The 18,545-nt window shown below is 40.1% G+C and overlaps 1 protein-coding gene and 1 pseudogene across 1 annotated transcript; both read right to left on the bottom strand.

Moving 5' to 3' along the window:
• Positions 1–1,011: 1,011 nt before the first annotated feature.
• LOC139370371 (zinc finger protein 135-like) lies at positions 1,012–6,342 on the bottom strand (annotated as a pseudogene).
• A 2,497-nt stretch (positions 6,343–8,839) lies between these two features.
• On the bottom strand, positions 8,840–18,178 carry LOC139370146 (zinc finger protein 501-like). Its single transcript, XM_071109472.1, has 3 exons — positions 18,087–18,178; positions 17,735–17,912; positions 8,840–10,326 (listed from the first exon to the last, which is right to left on the bottom strand). Exons 1-3 carry the CDS (start codon positions 18,087–18,089, stop codon positions 9,644–9,646), a joined length of 864 nt encoding a protein of 287 aa, XP_070965573.1. The 5' UTR covers positions 18,090–18,178; the 3' UTR covers positions 8,840–9,643.
• Between the last annotated feature and the right edge of the window lie 367 nt (positions 18,179–18,545).

Consider the following 18,545-nt stretch of genomic DNA (forward strand, 5'->3'; position numbering starts at 1 on the left):
GCTTGATGCTCCATTCCAATACATTTTGAGGTTCTTATTCTGGTGACATGATGATCGAAGCTTGGTTGCCATTTAACAAATAAAATAATAATCTCATCTATCGGGTAATGTTTATTCAACCAGTGGGAGGTTTGTAAATGCCCCCAGGAAAGTGGAACGAGGAACTCTTCATTGAGACAATAATACACAGCAATCTGTGGGAGAGTTGTGGTGGATATTATAAAATAAGGATAAAATAAGGATCTGCTGGAGTCCAAGTCAAACCAAGATTCTTTATTTCTGAGCTCAGAGAGAATAACAGAGTTACACAGCGCAGTGTAGACAGTCTGAATTCCTGAAGCATTGGGTGATGAGCACATATCTTTATAGTTTCCTGTTCCTGGGAGGGACTTTATTCATACAAGGACACAGGTGCAAATTGGTTTGCAACACAGGATGATACTCCCAAGAACAGGAGCTTATAATAGGACAGTTTCACAAGGTTGTGAACATTTTCATTTCATTAAATCATCAGTGGGCTACAATGCAAATGTCAACAATGGAACTAATGCATCACATCCAAATATCACTTGATTATCTGTAGTGCTGGAGGAATGACACACCCAGATAAACACACACAAAGAGTTTAAAAAAAGGACAGTTTAAAAGAAGGAACCTGATCTTCTTTATATTCAAACTGACAGCCTCCATATTCACTTCATGTCTTCTAATAGAAATAAACAAATATATGTTTGAGTATACCCTGTACCATTTAATTTCATCTGGTAAAGACAGGTAAACATATTGTCAGTCAACAATATAAGACAACGGGAGCACTGTGTATGTTCTCTGATGATTTTTAAGTCAATGTGATGTGAAATATCAATATACACGCTAAGAGAAGTAATTTCTCTCTCCGGTGTGGATTCTCTAATGACGTTTAAGTGACTTATGAGTAATATGTTTTCCCACAGTCTGAGCTTTTCTAAGCCTTCTCCTCTGTGTGCAGTTTAATGTGTTCTTTCAGGCACCCTATATGGGCAAAAGCTTTGCACCCTGGGAGGAGTGGTAAGGCTTCTGCCCTGTGTGTATTCTCTCATGTCGTTTCAGGTTTCCTCTCTGGTTGAAACACTTTCCACATTGGGAGCAGTGGTAAGGCTTCTCTCCCGTGTGTATTCTCTCGTGTTGTTTCAGCTCGTCCGAACGGCCGAAACACTTTCCACATTGGGAGCAGTGGTAAGGCTTCTCTCCTGTGTGTATTCTCTCATGCCATTTCAGCAATCCTGAATGGTTGAAACACATTCCACACTGGGAGCAGTGGTAAGGCTTCTCTCCTGTGTGTATTCTCTCATGTTGTTTCAGCTCCTCTGAACGGCCGAAACACTTTCCACATTGGGAGCAGTGGTAAGGCTTCTCTCCGGTGTGTATTCTCTCATGCCGTTTCAGCTCCCATGGATGGTTGAAACACCTACCACATTGGGAGCAGTGGTAAGGCTTCTCTCCGGTGTGTATTCTCTCATGCCGTTTCAGCTTCCCTGAATGGTTAAAACACATTCCACATTGGGAGCAGTGGTAAGGTTTCTCCCCTGTGTGTATTCTCATGAGCTTTCAGCTGTGCTTTCTGGTTACAACTCTTTCCACAGTGGGAGCACTGGAGTCGTCTTGCTGGTTTGGACGTCCCTGGCTCTGGTTCCTCTGAGTCTGGTCTTTCTCCTGCCAAAGATAGTGTTATTTTTAAATAGAGACCCGAATGAAACCACATGATAAAACAACCTTGCATCCTAAATCAGATCTCTCAATAACCTGAGGCCAGTTTTAACAATCTTAGTGTGATTTTAAAACAAATTCCTGGTAATTACTGCTATGTTTACATTACTTATTTTATTCATCCTGTTTTACAAGTCAGAACACAAAAACCTAGACAGTTCTAGGACACTGAAGACACAGACGTCGATGGATTACAATCAGCAGGTGGTTCTAAATATATAACTTTCATAGCTGTATGTATGATACAGAATGTGACCTACACACTTCCTTAAACATAAAATAACTAAAGAAGTAATTTTGTGTGGAAGTCCAAAACCTGTTTTTACGTCGCAGATACAAAGCACATCAGTAACATCTCCCCGTTGTTGAAAGGGTTTGACACATTGCTGTTTAATTGGACCAATTTCTTATTTAGACATTCACAGATTTTCAACATTTTGATTATCGCTGATACCACAGCAGAATGCTGTGGTAGTCATGCTGGTTAAGTGTGACTTGAATAAAGAAATCACTGACATTGTCAATAGCAAAGCACCCGCACACCATCACATCTCCTCCTCCATGCTTCACGGTGGGAACCACACATGCGGAGATAATCTGTTCATCTACTCCTCGTCTCAAAAAGACATGACGCTCGGAACCAAATACTCAAATTTGGACTCATCAAACCCAAGGACAGATATCCACCGGTCTAATGTCCATTGCTCGTGTTTCTTGGCCCAAGCAAGTCTCTTCTTCTTATTGGTGTCCTTTAGTAGTGGTTTCCTTGCAGCAATTCGACCATGAAGGCCTGATTCACGCAGTCTCCTCTGAACCGATGATGTTGAGATGTGTCTCTTGCTTGAACTTTGTGAAGCATTTATTTGGGTTGCAATTTCTAAGTCTGGTAACTCTAATGAACTTATGCATCAGAAGTAACTCTGGGTCTTCCATTCTTGTGGTGGTCCTTAAAGTAATGATGGACTGTTGCTTCTCTTTGCTTATTTGAGCTGTTCTTGACATAATATGGACTTCACCTTTTACCCAATAGGGCTATCTTCTGTATACCCCCATACCTTGTCACAACACAACTGATTGGCTCAAACACATTAAAACCTGTTATGGCACATTAACTCTTGAAACTAGGGGGCACTATTTTAATTTATGGAAAAATAACGTTCTCAAAGTAAACGGGCTATTTCTCAGGACCAGGTACAAGAATATGCATATAATTGACAGCTTAGGATAGAAAACACTCTAAAGTTACCAAAACTGTAAAAATATTGTCTGTGAGTATAACAGAACTGATATTGCAGGCGAAAGCCTGAGAAAAATCAAATCAGGAAGTGACTCTTATTTTGAAGACTCTGCATTCCTATGCATCCCTATTTACCATTGAAAGGGATATCAACCAGATTCCTTTTTATATGGCTTCCCTAATGTGTCTTCAGTCACTAGACATAGTTTCAGGCTTTTATTTTGAAAAATGAGCGTGAACGACAACATTGCGTCAGTGGTCAGGTGGTGGCTCTCAGAGTGATTTGTGCGTAATAGACAAAGGCGGCCATTGATATATTATCGAATAGATATTTGAAAAACACCTTGAGGATTGATTATAAAAAACATTTGCCATGTTTCTGTCGATATTATGGATCTAATTTGGAGTTTTTTTTCGGCGTTGTCGTGATCACAACTTCCGGTGGATTTCTCAACAAAACGTGAAGAATAAACGGAGGTATTTTGGCTATAAAAAAATAATCTTTATGGAACAAAATTAACATTTGCTGTCTAACTGGGAGTCTCGCAAGTGAAAACATCCGAAGCTCAAAGGTAAACGATTTAATTGGATTGCTTTTCTGATTTTCGTGACCAAGCTCCCTGCTGCTAGCTGGACATAATGCTATGCTAGGCTATCGATAAACTTACACAAATGCTTGTCTTGCTTTGGCTGTAAAGCATAATTTCAAAATCTGAGATGACAGGGTGATTAACAAAAGGCTAAGCTGTGTTTCACTATATTTCACTTGTGATTTCATGAATATGAATATTTTCTAGTAAGAATGTTTGTCTGTTGCGTTATGCTAATTAGTGTAGTTGATGACAATTCTCCCGGAAACGGGAGGAGTAGTTAGAGCGGTAGGCCAGTAACCGAGAGATTGCTGGATTGAATCCCCGAGTTGACAAGGTAAAACTCTGTCGTTCTGCCCCTGAACAAGGCAGTCCTAGGCCGTCATTGAAAAAAATGAATTTGTTCTTAACTGACTTGCCTAGTTAAATAAAGGTTACATTTTAAAAGAAAAACTCTTTATCCACAATATAGCAGGGGGTGTAAAGCCATTTTTATCATCAATTTCGCTCAGCCAATCAGTCATTTGCAAGTGCTGTGCTTGTTGAATGAACTTCCCTATAAGCTAAAAGTCTATATTTGTTTACTGTAAAATAGCAGTGTATCTGGTCAAATATTTTTTTCCCCAAAATTGTAAGGGTTGGTAACAGTCTGATTGGTCAGCTATTTAAGCCAGTAAAGGCAGCTTTACTATTCTTGGGTAGTGGAATGACTTTAGCTTCCCTCCAAGCCTGAGGGCACACACTTTCTAGTAGGCTTAAATTAAAGACAAGGCAAATAAGAATGGCAATATCGGCCGCTATTATCCTCAATTTTCCATCCACGTTGTCAGACACCAGTGACTTGTCATTGTTGATTTTATTTGCACAAAATTTCATTGAAGATTCTCCAAAGATTTTTTACAATCATTCTTCATGTATTTTATCTTTGTTTCATTGTGTACTATCTTCTTTTTACTCAGTTTAGTCAAATGATGTCTCAATTTGCAATAGGTTTGCCAATCAGTTATTCAGCCAGACCTATATGCCATCTCTTTTGCCTCCCTCTTCATCATACCATTTTTTTTAATTCCTCATCAATTCATGTGGATTCAACCGTTTTTACAGTCATTTTCTTAATGGGTGCATGCTTATTAGTAACTGGGATAAGCAGTTTCAAACGTGTCAAGGGCAGTGTCTGGTTGCTCATCATTACACACCACGGACCAACAAATATTATTTACATCAACAACATAGGAATCACTACAAAAAAATGTATGACCTCTTATACACAATATTAGTCCCAGCCTTTGGAACGGTGGTTTTCCTAGACATGGCTCCTATATTGTGATCACTACATCTGGTGGATCTGGATACTGCTTTAAAACCCATTTCTGCAGCATTAGTAAAGATATGATCAAAACATGTTGATGATTTCATTCCTCTACTGTTTGTAACTACCCTGGTAGGTTGATTGATAACCTGAACAAGGTTGCCGGCACTGGTTACAGTTTGAAGCTTTTGCTTGAGTAGGCAGCCTGATCACAGTTTTTCTTCAGTACTAGTTAATTAATGACCAAAGTCTTGAGTTTAGTTTGCCTGTTCTACAGTCTTGTAAAGATAGCCGCATTGACTGGGACAGGCAATGTAACATCCATAATGTTTTAAGGAAAAGTTTTTGTAAAACAAGCACCTTACATTGGATCATCTTGAAACTTTCTCTCTAAAGCTGACTTTAATCAAGGTTTTATATGGTCTATTGGTTTCTCTCTTTTCATTGGCAGAATCCTTTTTCAGTGTTATGATATTCATAACATCCATTTACACTACTCTATCTTCCTGTCAACTAACAGAACTCTGCTGGTTGTCCTGGTAACAGATACCAGTGGGCAGATCGATTGTATTTGTTCAAACTAAACTACTTACTTTGATGTGTCAAATCTGATCCTTTCATCTCTTCTCCTCCTCTCACAGTTCCACTCAGCCCTGTTGTTTTCCTGCAGTCCACCAGCAGCACAGACAACCTCTTCATACCCAGCAGTAAGGTGCTACCGGGAGAGGCACGATACAGGGACTCCGGGAGGGAGGAAGGGCAAGTGTTGTCCTGCTAACCATAAAGAGGGGACACAGACGCACATCATTATGGATGCTGATGTCACTGTTGTCATAAAGTGCTTTACAGAAACCCAGCCCACAAGCGAGAGAAAGCTGTTTGCTCGTCCAGACCAAGCTGTACCATCTGGTGTTCTGATCTGGAGAGACTCTTCTCTGCCTCGTCAGCATCAGGATGTTGTTGAGGCTCCCCAGAGGATCCACCATAGTCATGTCTCTCTCCTGTGTGAACGAGAACATCAAAATGAGTAGTAAACTCCCTTTGATATTTTAAGTAGAACATATGCTTCAATATTGAATTTTAAAAGCCTGTTATACTAGATGAGGGGAACTTTAATATAGACAACATGGAGAATTCAATACATCGAATTGAAAAGTCCCTAAAATATATGAACCAATGGCAGATTGACCCTTTAACAATTCCTACAGTACTGAACAACATATTCAAGTGTAGAACTTCAGTAGAATGCCACTTTAAAACCACACATTAGTTCAACAACGGCATAGTTTGTGTCCCTGTTGAAGACAGTACTCACTGGTGTTAATCTGATATTCTGTCTCTTCCTCTTTCACTCCAAAAACGTCTTCCTCCTTCACCTTTATTGAGATATCATCCTGTTCCTCTCTAAACGGTTCTTTCTCTTCTATCACTATAACAGCCTCCTCTTCCTCCTTTTTCATTCTGAAATCTTCTTCCTTCACTATAACAGTCTCCTCTTCCTCCTTTTTCATTCTGAAATGTTCTTTCACTATAACAGCATCTTCTTCCTTCACTATAACAGTCTCCTCTTCCTCCTTTTTCATTCTGAAATGTTCTTCCACTATAACAGCATCTTCTTCCTTCACTATAACAGCCTCATCTTCCTCCTTTTTCATTCTAAAAGCTTCTTTCTCTTCTTTCACTGTAACCTCATCCTCCTCTTCAATGTTCAGCGCCAGAACTTCTTTCTCCAAACAGCAGACCTCCTCTTCTTTAGCAGGGGATGAGTACTTTAATGAGCTCATGGTCAGGGATGTTAGCTAGCTAGTTAGCATTAGCGACTAGCCTAGTGCTAGGCTCAGCATCAATCTTTAACAAGTTTGCAAATTAGGTTACAGTTAACCAGTTAATACGTCAACAGAACTGTGTTTAAAACACTGAGATTAGATAATGTACATTAGGTTGGTCTAAATCGTCAATCTTTCACTTTTATGTTGGCTAGCAAGCTACTATATACAGGGGGTACCAGTACAGAGTCAATGTGGAGGCTATATACAGGAGGTACCAGTACCGAGTCAATGTGGAGACTATATACAGGGGGTACCAGTACAGAGTCAATGTGGAGGCTATATACAGGGGTTACCAGTACAGAGTCAATGTGGAGGCTATATACAGGGGGTACCAGTACAGAGTGGAGGCTATACAAGGGATGTTTACATACACTTAGGTTGGAGTCATTAAAACTCGGTTTTCAACCACTCCACAAATGTCTTGTTGACAAACTATAGTATATGCAAGTATAAACACCATGGGACCACACAGCCGTCATACCGCTCAGGAAGGAGACTTGTTCTGTCTCCTAGAGATCAACATACGTTGGTAAGAAAAGTGCAAACCAGTCCCAGAACAACAGCAAAGGACTTGTGAAGATGCTGGAGGAAACAGGTACAAAAATATCTATATCCATAGTAAAATTAGTCCTATATCAACATAACCTGAAAGGCCGCTCAGCAAGGAAGAAGCCACTGAAGAAGGGCCTTGGCTAGGGATGTATTCTTGTTTTGAATCCCAGCCACCGTAGGAGGCCTTTTGCCTTTTGGTAGGCCGCCGTTGTAAATAAGAATTTGTTCTTAACTGACTTGCCAAGTTAAATAAAGGTTCAATAATAAATAAATTAAATAAAAATAAAGTACAGAGAGATAATTGATGAAAACCTGCTCCAGAGCACGCAGGACCTCAGACTGGGGCAAAGGTTCACCTTCCAACAGGACAACAACCCTAAGCACACAGACAAAGGACAACGCAGAAGTGGCTTCGGGACAAGTCTCTGAATGTCCTTGTGTGGCCCAGCCAGAGCCTGGACTTGAACCCGATCAAACATCTCTGGAGAGACCTGAAAATAGCTGTGCAGCAACGCTCCCCATCCAACCTGACAGAGGTTGAGAGGATCTGCAGAGAAGAATGGGAAAAAATACAGGTGTGCCAAGCTTGTTCCTGTTAAGACACCTGGCCAGCTGAGTGCAGGTGGGCTCTCCTGTCAACATGAGGCTCCTGTTGCAGCCCTCAAGGGCACATTGACAGATTTTCCACCTAGTCCTCTCTGGGATTCAAACCAGGGATCTTTCAATTACTGGCCCAACACTGTTAACTGCTAGGCTACCTGCAGCAGGAGCCCCATGTTGACAGGAGAGCCCACCTGCATTCAGCTGGTCAGGGGCAGTGGTGCCCTGTAAGTAACAAATGTATCACTATCAGAGGGGTGTATTATGACATCAGATAGAACTACTCAGACATTCCAAATATCACTTGATTATCAGAGGGGTGAATTATGACATCATATAGAACTACTCAGACATTCCAAATCAGGCTTCATCCACATCATGAAGGTGGATATTGATCCAACCATCTCAAAAGTAATGACTGGGCTGATGGAAACAGGATATGCCTGAACATTTTTATAAATGGCGACAGACGATATGTTAGTTCGTTTGACATGGTGGGTTGTGTCAGTAAAAATGTTTTAGTGAGAAATGGCGATGGAAACTCCTTTATGTACAAATATTTATATAATAACCATCATGTCTTAGTTAACTTGGAGTCACGTGATGATATGTTGTGTGGTCCTCCCTCTAAAACTTGGAAAACCATGTAGTTTATTAGGCTACAGATGAAATAAGTTATGAACTTCACAGGGTGGTGAAACTACATGTGATGAGCTTGATGCTCCATTCCAATACATTTTGAGGGTCTTAATCTGGTGACATGATGACCGATGCTTGGTTGCCATTTGACAAATAAAATAATTGCTCTCATCCATAATAATCTCATCAATCGGGTAACAATGTTTATTCAACCAGTGGGAGCGTTGTAAATGCCCCAAGGAAAGTCGAAAGAGGAACTCTTCATTGAGACAATGATAAACAGCAATCTGTGGGAGAGTTGTGGATATTATAAAATAAGGATCTGCTGGAGTCCAAGTCAAACCAAGATTCTTTATTTCTGAGCTCAGAGAGAATAACAGAGTTACACAGCGCAGTGTAGACAGTCTGAATTCCTGAAGCATTGGGTGATGAGCACATATCTTTATAGTTTCCTGTTCCTGGGCGGGACTTTATTCATACAAGGACACAGGTGCAAATTGGTTTGCAACACAGGATGATACTCCCAAGAACAGGAGCTTATAATACATTTCACAAGGTTAGTCACATACTCAGTTATGTGGACACACAAACAATTAACATTTTCCATTACAGAGTCTGAACATTTTAATTTCATTAAATCATCAGTGGGCCAACAATGCAAATGTCAACAATGGAACTAATGCATCACATCCAAATATCACTTGATTATCTGTAGTGCTGGAGGAATGACACACCCAGATAAACACACAGAGTTTTAAAAAAGGACAATTTAAAACAAGGAACCTGATCTCCTTTATATTCAAACTGACAGACTCCATATTCACTTCATGTTTTCTAATAAAAACAAACAAATATATGTTTGAGTATACCCTGTACCATTTAATTTCATCTGGTAAAGACAGGTAAACACATTGCCAGTCAACAATATAAGACAACGGGAGCACTGTGTATGTTCTCTGATGAATTTTAAGTCAATGTGATGTGAAATATCAACATACACGCTAAGAGAAGTAATATCTCTCTCCTGTGTGGATTCTCTAATGACGTTTAAATCACTGTTATGAGTAATATGTTTTCCCACAGTCTGAGCTTTTCTAAGCCTTCTCCTCTGTGTGTAGTCTAATGTGTTCTTTCAGGCTTCCTAAATGGGCAAAAGCTTTGCACCCTGGGAGGAGTGGTAAGGCTTCTCTCCTGTGTGTAATCTCTCGTGTTGGTTCAGGCATGCTTTCCGGCCGAAACGCTTTCCACACTGGGAGCAGTGGTAAGGCTTCTCTCCTGTGTGGATTCTCTCGTGTTGGTTCAGGAATGCATTCCGGCTGAAACTCTTTCCACACTGGGAGCAGTGGTAAGGCTTCTCTCCCGTGTGTATTCTCTCGTGTTGTTTCAGCTCCACCGAACGGACGAAACACTTTCCACATTGGGAGCAGTGGTAAGGCTTCTCTCCTGTGTGTATTCTCTCATGTTTTTTCAGGTGTCCTCTCCTATTGAAACACTTTCCACATTGGAAGCAGTGGTAAGGCTTCTCTCCTGTGTGTATTCTCTCGTGTTGGTTCAGGCATGCTTTCCGGCTGAAACTCTTTCCACACTGGGAGCAGTGGTAAGGCTTCTCTCCTGTGTGTATTCTCTCATGTATTTTCAGCTCCCCCGAACGGACGAAACTCTTTCCACACTGGGAGCAGTGGTAAGGCTTCTCTCCCGTGTGTATTCTCTCATGTTGTTTTATGTTTACTCTCTGGTTGAAACACTTTCCACAGTGGGAGCAGTGGTGTCGTCTTGCTAGTTTGGACGTCCCTGGCTCTGGTTCCTCCGAGTCTGGCCTTTCTCCTGCCAAAGACAGTGTTATTTTTAAATAGAGACCCGAATGAAACCACATGATAAAACAACCTTGCTACGAGGGTAAATCCTAAATCAGATCTCTCAATAACCTGAGGCCAGATTTAACAATCTTAGTGTGATTTTAAAACAAATGTAGAGCTTCCTGGTAATTACTGCTATGTTTACATTACTTATTTTATTCATCCTGTTTTACAAGTCAGAACACAAAAAACTGGACAGTTCTAGGACACTGAAGACACAGACGTCACTGGATTCCAATTGAACAGGTGGTTCTAAATATATAACATTCATAGCTGTATGATACAGAATGTGACCTACACACTTCCTTAAACATAAAATAACTAAAGAAGTCATTTTGTGTGGAAGTCCAAAACTTGTTTTTACGTCGAAGATACAAAGCACATCAGTAACATCTCCCCGTTGTTGAAAGGGTTCGACACCTGCTGTTTAAATGGCCCGATTTCTTATTTAGACATTCACAGATTTTCAACATTTTGATTATCGCTGATGTCATATTTTGGGTAAATGTTCCTAAAACTGATAGTAACAACAATAAACAAAAATATAAACGCAACATGTAAAGTGTTGGATGTTTCATGAGCATCACTGTTAGTCAACATTTATTCTTTGCCAAGATAATCCATCCACCTGACAGGTGTGGCATATCAAGAAGCTGATTGAACAGCTTGGTTATTACACAGGTGCACCTTGTACTGGGGATATTAAAAGGCAACTCGAAAATGTGCAGTTTGTTCACACAACAATGCCACAGGTCTCTGAGGGAGCGGGCAATTGGCATGCTGATTGCAGGAATGTCCACTGGAGCTGTTAGGAAATTTAATGTACAGTACCAGTCAAAAGGTTGGACTCACCTACTCATTCAAGGGTTTTTCTTTATTTTTACTATTTTCTACATTGTAGAATAATAAAGACATCAAAATGATTAAAAACACATGGAATCATGTAGTAACCAGAAGTGTTAAATCAAAATATATATTTTATTCTTCAAAAGTTGCCACCCTTGCTTTCTCTCAACCAGCTTCACCTGGAATCCTTTTCCAACAGTCTTGTAGGCATTCCCACATATGCTGAGAACTTGTAGGCCGCTTTCCCTTCACCTCTGCGATCCAACTCATCCCAAACCATCTTGATTTGGTTGAGGTCGGGGGATTGTGTAGGCCAGGTCATCTGATGCAGCACACCATCACTCTCCTACTTGATCAAATAGCTCTTACACAACCTGGAGGTGTGTTGGGTCATTGTCCTGTTGAAAAACAAATGACAGTGGGACTAAGCCCAAACCAGATGGGATGGCATATAGCTGTAGAATGCTGTGGAAGCCATGCTGGTTAAGTGTGACTTGAATAAATAAATCTCTGACATTGTCAATAGCAAAGCAACCACACACCATCACATCTCCTCCTCCATGCTTCACGGTGGGAACCACACATGCGGAGATAATCTGTTCATCTACTCCTCGTCTCACAAAGACATGACGCTCGGATCCAAAAATCTCAAATTTGGACTCATCAGACCCAAGGACTGATATCCACCGGTCTAATGTCCATTGCTCGTGTTTCTTGGCCCAAGCAAGTCTCTTCTTCTTATTGGTGTCCTTTAGTAGAGGTTTCCTTGCAGCAATTCGACCATGAAGGCCTGATTCACGCAGTCTCCTCTGAACCGATGATGTTGAGATGTGTCTGTTACTTGAACTTTGTGAAGCATTTATTTGGGCTGCAATTTCTAAGGCTGGTAACTCTAATGAACTTATGCATCAGAAGTAACTCTGGATCTTCCATTCTTGTGGTGGTCCTTAAAGTAATGATGGACTGTTGTTTCTCTTTGCTTATTTGAGCTGTTCTTGACATAATATGGACTTCGTCTTTTACCCAATAGGGCTATCTTCTGTATACCACCCCTACCTTGTCACAACACAACTGATTGGCTCAAACACATTAAAACCTGTTATGGCTAGGGATTCCGCTAGTGGAACATTTCGACAACATCCGGTGAAATTGCAGAGTGCAAAATATATATTTTTTTATTAGAAATATTTAACTTTCATGCATTCACAAGTGCAATACCACAAATTAAAGCTTAAGACTCCATAATGTTTCATCATTAGATGCTACAGTCCTCCTTTAAGACTCCATAATGTTTCATCATTAGATGCTACAGTCCTCCTTTAAGACTCCATAATGTTTCATCATTAGATGCTACAGTCCTCCTTTAAGACTCCATAATGTTTCATCATTAGATGCTACAGTCCTCCTTTAAGACTCCATAATGTTTCATCATTAGATGCTACAGTCCTCCTTTAAGACTCCATAATGTTTCATCATTAGATGCTACAGTCCTCCTTTAAGACTCCATAATGTTTCATCATTAGATGCTACAAGGCTCCTTTAAGTCTCCATAATGTTTCATCATTAGATGCTACAGTCCTCCTTTAAGACTCCATAATGTTTCATCATTAGATGCTACAAGGCTCCTTTATTAAGACTCCATAATGTTTCATCATCAGATGCTACAGTCCTCCTTTAAGACTCCATAATGTTTCATCATTAGATGCTACAGTCCTCCTTTAAGACTCCATAATGTTTCATCATTAGATGCTACAGTCCTCCTTTAAGACTCCATAATGTTTCATCATTAGATGCTACAGTCCTCCTTTAAGAATCCATAATGTTTCATCATTAGGTGCTACAGTCCTCCTTTAAGACTCTAAAATGCTTCATCATTAGATGCTACAGTCCTCCTTTAAGACTCCATAATGTTTCATCATTAGATGCTACAGTCCTCCTTTAAGACTCCATAATGTTTCATCATTAGATGCTACAGTCCTCCTTTAAGACTCCATAATGTTTCATCATTAGATGCTACAGTCCTCCTTTAAGACTCCATAATGTTTCATCATTAGATGTTACAGTCCTCCTTTAAGACTCCATCATGTTTAGAATGTGTCTGGAAGCGCTACTCTATCTATTCTACTCTCATCCTTTCGGTTTTAATAATATTTAAAAATAATAATGTTATAATAGGTAATAACTAACTTTAATAACTAGGGTTAATACCTGCCTGGCGCACCAACAAAATATTTCTTTAGCCCCCTCTAACAATACCGCTACAGAATTAGCATAGTAGGCCATGTAACTTAACCTGTAGTGACACCCAGCCCGTGAACGGGACCGTTATCATCATCTGACACTAATTAGCATAACGCAACGGACATAAATCTTCCTAGAAAATATTCCTATTCATGAAAATCACAAGTGAAATATATTGGAACACAGCTTCACCTTTCGTTAATTAAGCCGACCCCTTACTTTTTCGAACATTCTGTTAAAAATCGCGCAACATTTCAGCGTCCTGCTACTCATGCCAGGAATATAGTATATGCATATGATTAGTATGTGTGGATAGAAAACACTCTGACGTTTCTAAAACTGGTTAAATCACGGCTGTGACTATAACAGAACGTGTGTTTCATCGAAAAGCGGAAGAAAAACTGATCACCGAAAACTGGAAAAAATATCAATGCGCCACTTGCATGTATTGTCTAAGGGACAGCAAATTAGATGGGGCCGAGATTGCAAGTCCTACAGCTTCCACACGATGTCGCCAGTCTTGTCAATTGCCTGGGCGTTGTTTCTTGGTCAAACGAGTAAGAGAGACCCCATTCCTTCCGGTCTCCGACAGGATGTTTTGGAAGAGAGATTTCCGACCATGATTTGAAGACGTGGAGCTATTGAATACACATCGCCCCGTGATCAATTTGATAGATTATTAACGTTTACTAATACCTAAAGTTGGATTACAAAAGTATTTCGAAGTGTTTTGTGAAAGTTTATCGTCGACTTTTTTAATTAAAAAAAATGACGTTGCGTTTTAAAACTGTGTTTTTTTCTGATTCACACACTTTTCATAGATCGATATTTTGGGTATATATGGACCGATTTAATCGAAAAAAATACCCAATAGTGATGTTTATGGGACATCTAGGAGTGCCAACAAAGAAGCTCGTCAAAGGTAATGAATGTTTTATATTTTATTTCTGCGTTTTGTGTAGCGCCGGCTATGCTAATTATTTTGTTTACGTCCCCTTCAGGTATTTTGGGGTGTTGCATGCTATCAGATAATAGCTTCTCATGCTTTCGCCGAAAAGCATTTTAAAAATCTGACTTGTTGGCTAGATTCACAACGAGTGTAGCTTTAATTCAATACCCTGCATGTGTGTTTTAATGAACGTTTGAGTTTTAACGAGTGCTATTAGCATTTAGCGTAGTGCATTTGCATTTCCAGATGGCTAGATGGCACGCCTGCGTGTCGGGTGGGCTTAAGAGGTTTTAATCACCCTGTCATCTCAGATTTTCAAAATATGCTTTACAGCCAACGCTAGACAAGCATCTGTGTAAGTTTATCATAGCCTAGCATAGCATTATGCCTTGCTAGCAGCAGGCAAACTTGTCACAGAAATCAGAAAAGCAATCAAATTTAATCGTTTACCTTTGATTAACTTCGGATGTTTTCACTCACGAGACTCCCAGGTAGACAGCCAAAGTTCATTTTTTCCCAAAATATTATTTTTGTAGGCGAAATAGCTCCGTTTGTTCTTCACGTTTGTCTGAGAAATCGCCCGGAAATTGCGGTCACAACTCCGAAAAATATTCCAAATTAGCTCCATAATATCGACAAAAACATGGCAAACGTTGTTTAGAATCAATCCTCAAGGTGTTTTTCTAATATCTATTTGATAATATATCCGTCGGGACAATTCCTTTTTCTCTAGGACCAATTGGAGTAATGGCTACCTCTGCACTTTACGCGAGAATCTCTCTCGGAGCCACCATGTGACCACTTACGCAATGTGCCCCCATACGGCTATTCTTCAACAGAAATGCTTAAAACTACGTCACAATGCTGTAGACACCTTGGGGAATACGTAGAAAGCGTAAGCTCGTTGATGGTACATTCAAAGCCATATAGGGAGTCATTGGAACGCAGCGCTTTCAAAACCTGGGGCACTTCCGGATTGGATTTTTCTCAGGCTTTCGCCTGCAACATCAGTTCTGTTATACTCACAGACAATATCTTTACAGTTTTGGAAACGTTAGAGTGTTTTCTATCCAAAGATGTCAATTATATGCATATTCTAGCATCTTCTCCTGACAAAATATCCCGTTTAAAACGGGGACGTTTTTTTCCCAAAAATGAAAATACTGCCCCCTAACACCAAGAGGTTTTAAGGTAATCAGAAATATTTAGGACTAACTTATTCCTTGACACCCATTCTGAAACTAACTGCAGCTCTATGTTAAGTGTTGCAGTCATTTCAGTCGCTGTAGTAGCTGACGTGTACATTGTTGAGTCATCCGCATACATAGACTCACTGGCTTTACTTAAATGTCATTGGCATGTTGTTGGTAAAGATTGAAAAGAGTAGGTGCCAAACAGCTGCCCTGGGGAATTCCTGATTCAAACTTGATTTTGTAGCTCTGGGGCGGCAGGTAACCTAGTGGTTAGAGCGGTAGGCCAGTAACCGAGAGATTGCTGGATCGAATCCCCGAGTTGACAAGGTAAAACTCTGCCGTTCTGCCCCTGAACAAGGCAGTCCTAGGCCGTCATTGAAAAAAATAATTTGTTCTTAACTGACTTGCCTAGATAAATAAAGGTTACATTTTAAAAGGAAAACTCTTTATCCACAATACAGCAGGGGGTGTAAAGCCATACGTTTTTTCAGCAGCAGACTATGATCGATAATGTCAAATGCCGAACCGAAGTCTAACAAAACAGCCCCAACAATATTTTATCATCAATTTCTCTCAGCCAAACAGTCATTTGCAAGTGCTGTGCTTGTTGAATGAACTTCCCTATAAGCTAAAAGTCTATATTTGTTTAATGTAAAACAGCATTGTATCTGGTCAAATATTTCTTTCCCAAAATTGTAAGGGTTGGTAACAGGCTGATTGGTCAGCTATTTAAGCCAGCAAAGGGAGCTTTACTATTCTTGGGTAGTGGAATGACTTTAGCTTCCCTCCAGGCCTGAGGGCACACACTTTCTAGTAGGCTTAAAATAAAGACAAGGCAAATAGGAATGGCAATATCGGCCGCTATTATCCTCAATTTTCCATCCACATTGTCAGACACCAGTGACTTGTCATTGTTGATTTTATTTGCGCAAAATTTAATTGAAGATGCTCCACATCTTTTTACAATCATTCTTCATGTATTTTATCTTTGTTTCATTGTGTACTTTCTTCTTTTTATTCAGTTTAGTCAAATGATGTCTCAATTTGCAATAGGTTTGCCAATCAGTTATTCAGCCAGACCTATATGCCATCTCTTTTGCCTCCCTCTTCATCATACCATTTTTAAATTCCTCATCAATCCACGTGGATTTAACAGTTTTTACAGTCATTTTCTTAATGGGTGCTGCTTATTAGTAACTGGGATAAGCAGTTTCAAATGTGTTAAGGGCAATTTCTGGTTGCTCATCATTACACACCACGGACCAACAAATATTATTTACATCAACAACATAGGAATCCCTACAAAAAAATGTATGACCTCTTATACCGTAATCAGAATGATGGGAAGTTTGAGCGCGCTCGATTTACGTCACATTATGTGACGGTGCTCAGTTTTTTGGCGGCATGAATCTTGTGAAAGCGGGAAAAATCCATAAATTAGCCGCGTCATTGTATAAACCGCGAGGTTCAAAGGTTGGGAATAAAGTAGCGGCTTATAGTCCGGAAATTACGGTACACAATATTAGTCCCAGCCTTTGGAACGGTGGTTTTCCTAGACATGGCTACTATATTGTGATCACTACATCTGATGGATCTGGACACTGCTTTAAAACCCATTTCTGCAGCATTAGTAAAGATATGATCAAACCATGTTGATGATTTCATTCCTCTACTGTTTGTCACTACCCTGGTAGGTTGATTGATAACCTGAACAAGGTTGCCGGCACTGGTTACAGTTTGAAGCTTTCGTTTGAGTGGGCAGCCTGATCACAGTTTTCCTCCAGTATTAGTTAATTCATTACCAAAGTCTTGAGTTTAGTTTGCCTGTTCTACAGTCTTTTAAAGATAGGGGCGTTGACTGCGACAGGCAATGTAACATTCATAATGTTTTAAGGAAAAGTTTTTGTAAAACAAGCACCTTACATTGGATCATCTTGAAACTTTCTCTCCAAAGCTAACTTTCATCAAGGTTTTATATGGTCTATTGGTTTCTCTCTTTTCATTGGCTGAATCCTTTTTCAGTGTTATGATATTCATAACATCCACTCTATCTTCCTGTCAACTAACAGAACTCTGCTGGTTGTCCTGGTAACAGATACCGGTGGGCAGATCTATTGTATTTGTTCAAACTAAACTACAGCACTTACTTTGATGAGTCAAATCTGATCCTTTCTTCTCTTCTCCTCCTCTCACAGTTCCACTCAGCCCCATTTTTTTCCTGCAGTCCACCAGCAGCACAGACAACCTCTTCATACCCAGCAGTAAGGTGCTACCGGGAGAGGCACGACGCGGGGACTCCGGGAGGGAGGAAGGGCTAGCATTGTCCTAGTAACCATAAAGAGGGGACACAGACACATGTCATTATGTGCTTTACAGAAACCCAGCCCAGACCCAGATAGAGCAAGCTGTATGCTAGACCAGACCAAGCTGTATGCTAGACCAGATCAAGCTGTATGCTAGACCAAACCAAGCTGTATGCTAGACCAGACCAAGCTGTACCATCTGGTGTTCTGATCTGGAGAGACTCTTCTCTGCCTCGTCAGCATCAGGATGTTGTTGAGGCTCCCCAGAGGATCCACCATAGTCATGTCTCTCTCCTGTGTGAACGAGAACATCAAAATGAGTAGTAAACTCCCTTTGATATTTTAAGTAGAACATATGCTTCAATATTGAATTTTAAAAGCCTGTTATACTAGATGAGGGGAACTTTAATATAGACAACATGGAGAATTCAATACATCTAATTGAAAAGTCCCTAAAATATATGAACCAATGGCAGATTGACCCTTTAACAATTCCTACAGTACTGAACAACATATTCAAGTGTAGAACTTCAGTAGAATGCCCCTTAAAAACCACACATTAGTTCAACAACTGCATAGTTTGTGCCCCTGTTTTTAAGACAGTACTCACTGATGATAATCGGATATTCTGTCTCCTCCTCTTTCACTCCCAAAA

Source organism: Oncorhynchus clarkii, chromosome 17, assembly GCF_045791955.1.
Source record: "Oncorhynchus clarkii lewisi isolate Uvic-CL-2024 chromosome 17, UVic_Ocla_1.0, whole genome shotgun sequence".
NCBI classification, from domain to species: Eukaryota; Metazoa; Chordata; class Actinopteri; order Salmoniformes; family Salmonidae; genus Oncorhynchus; species Oncorhynchus clarkii.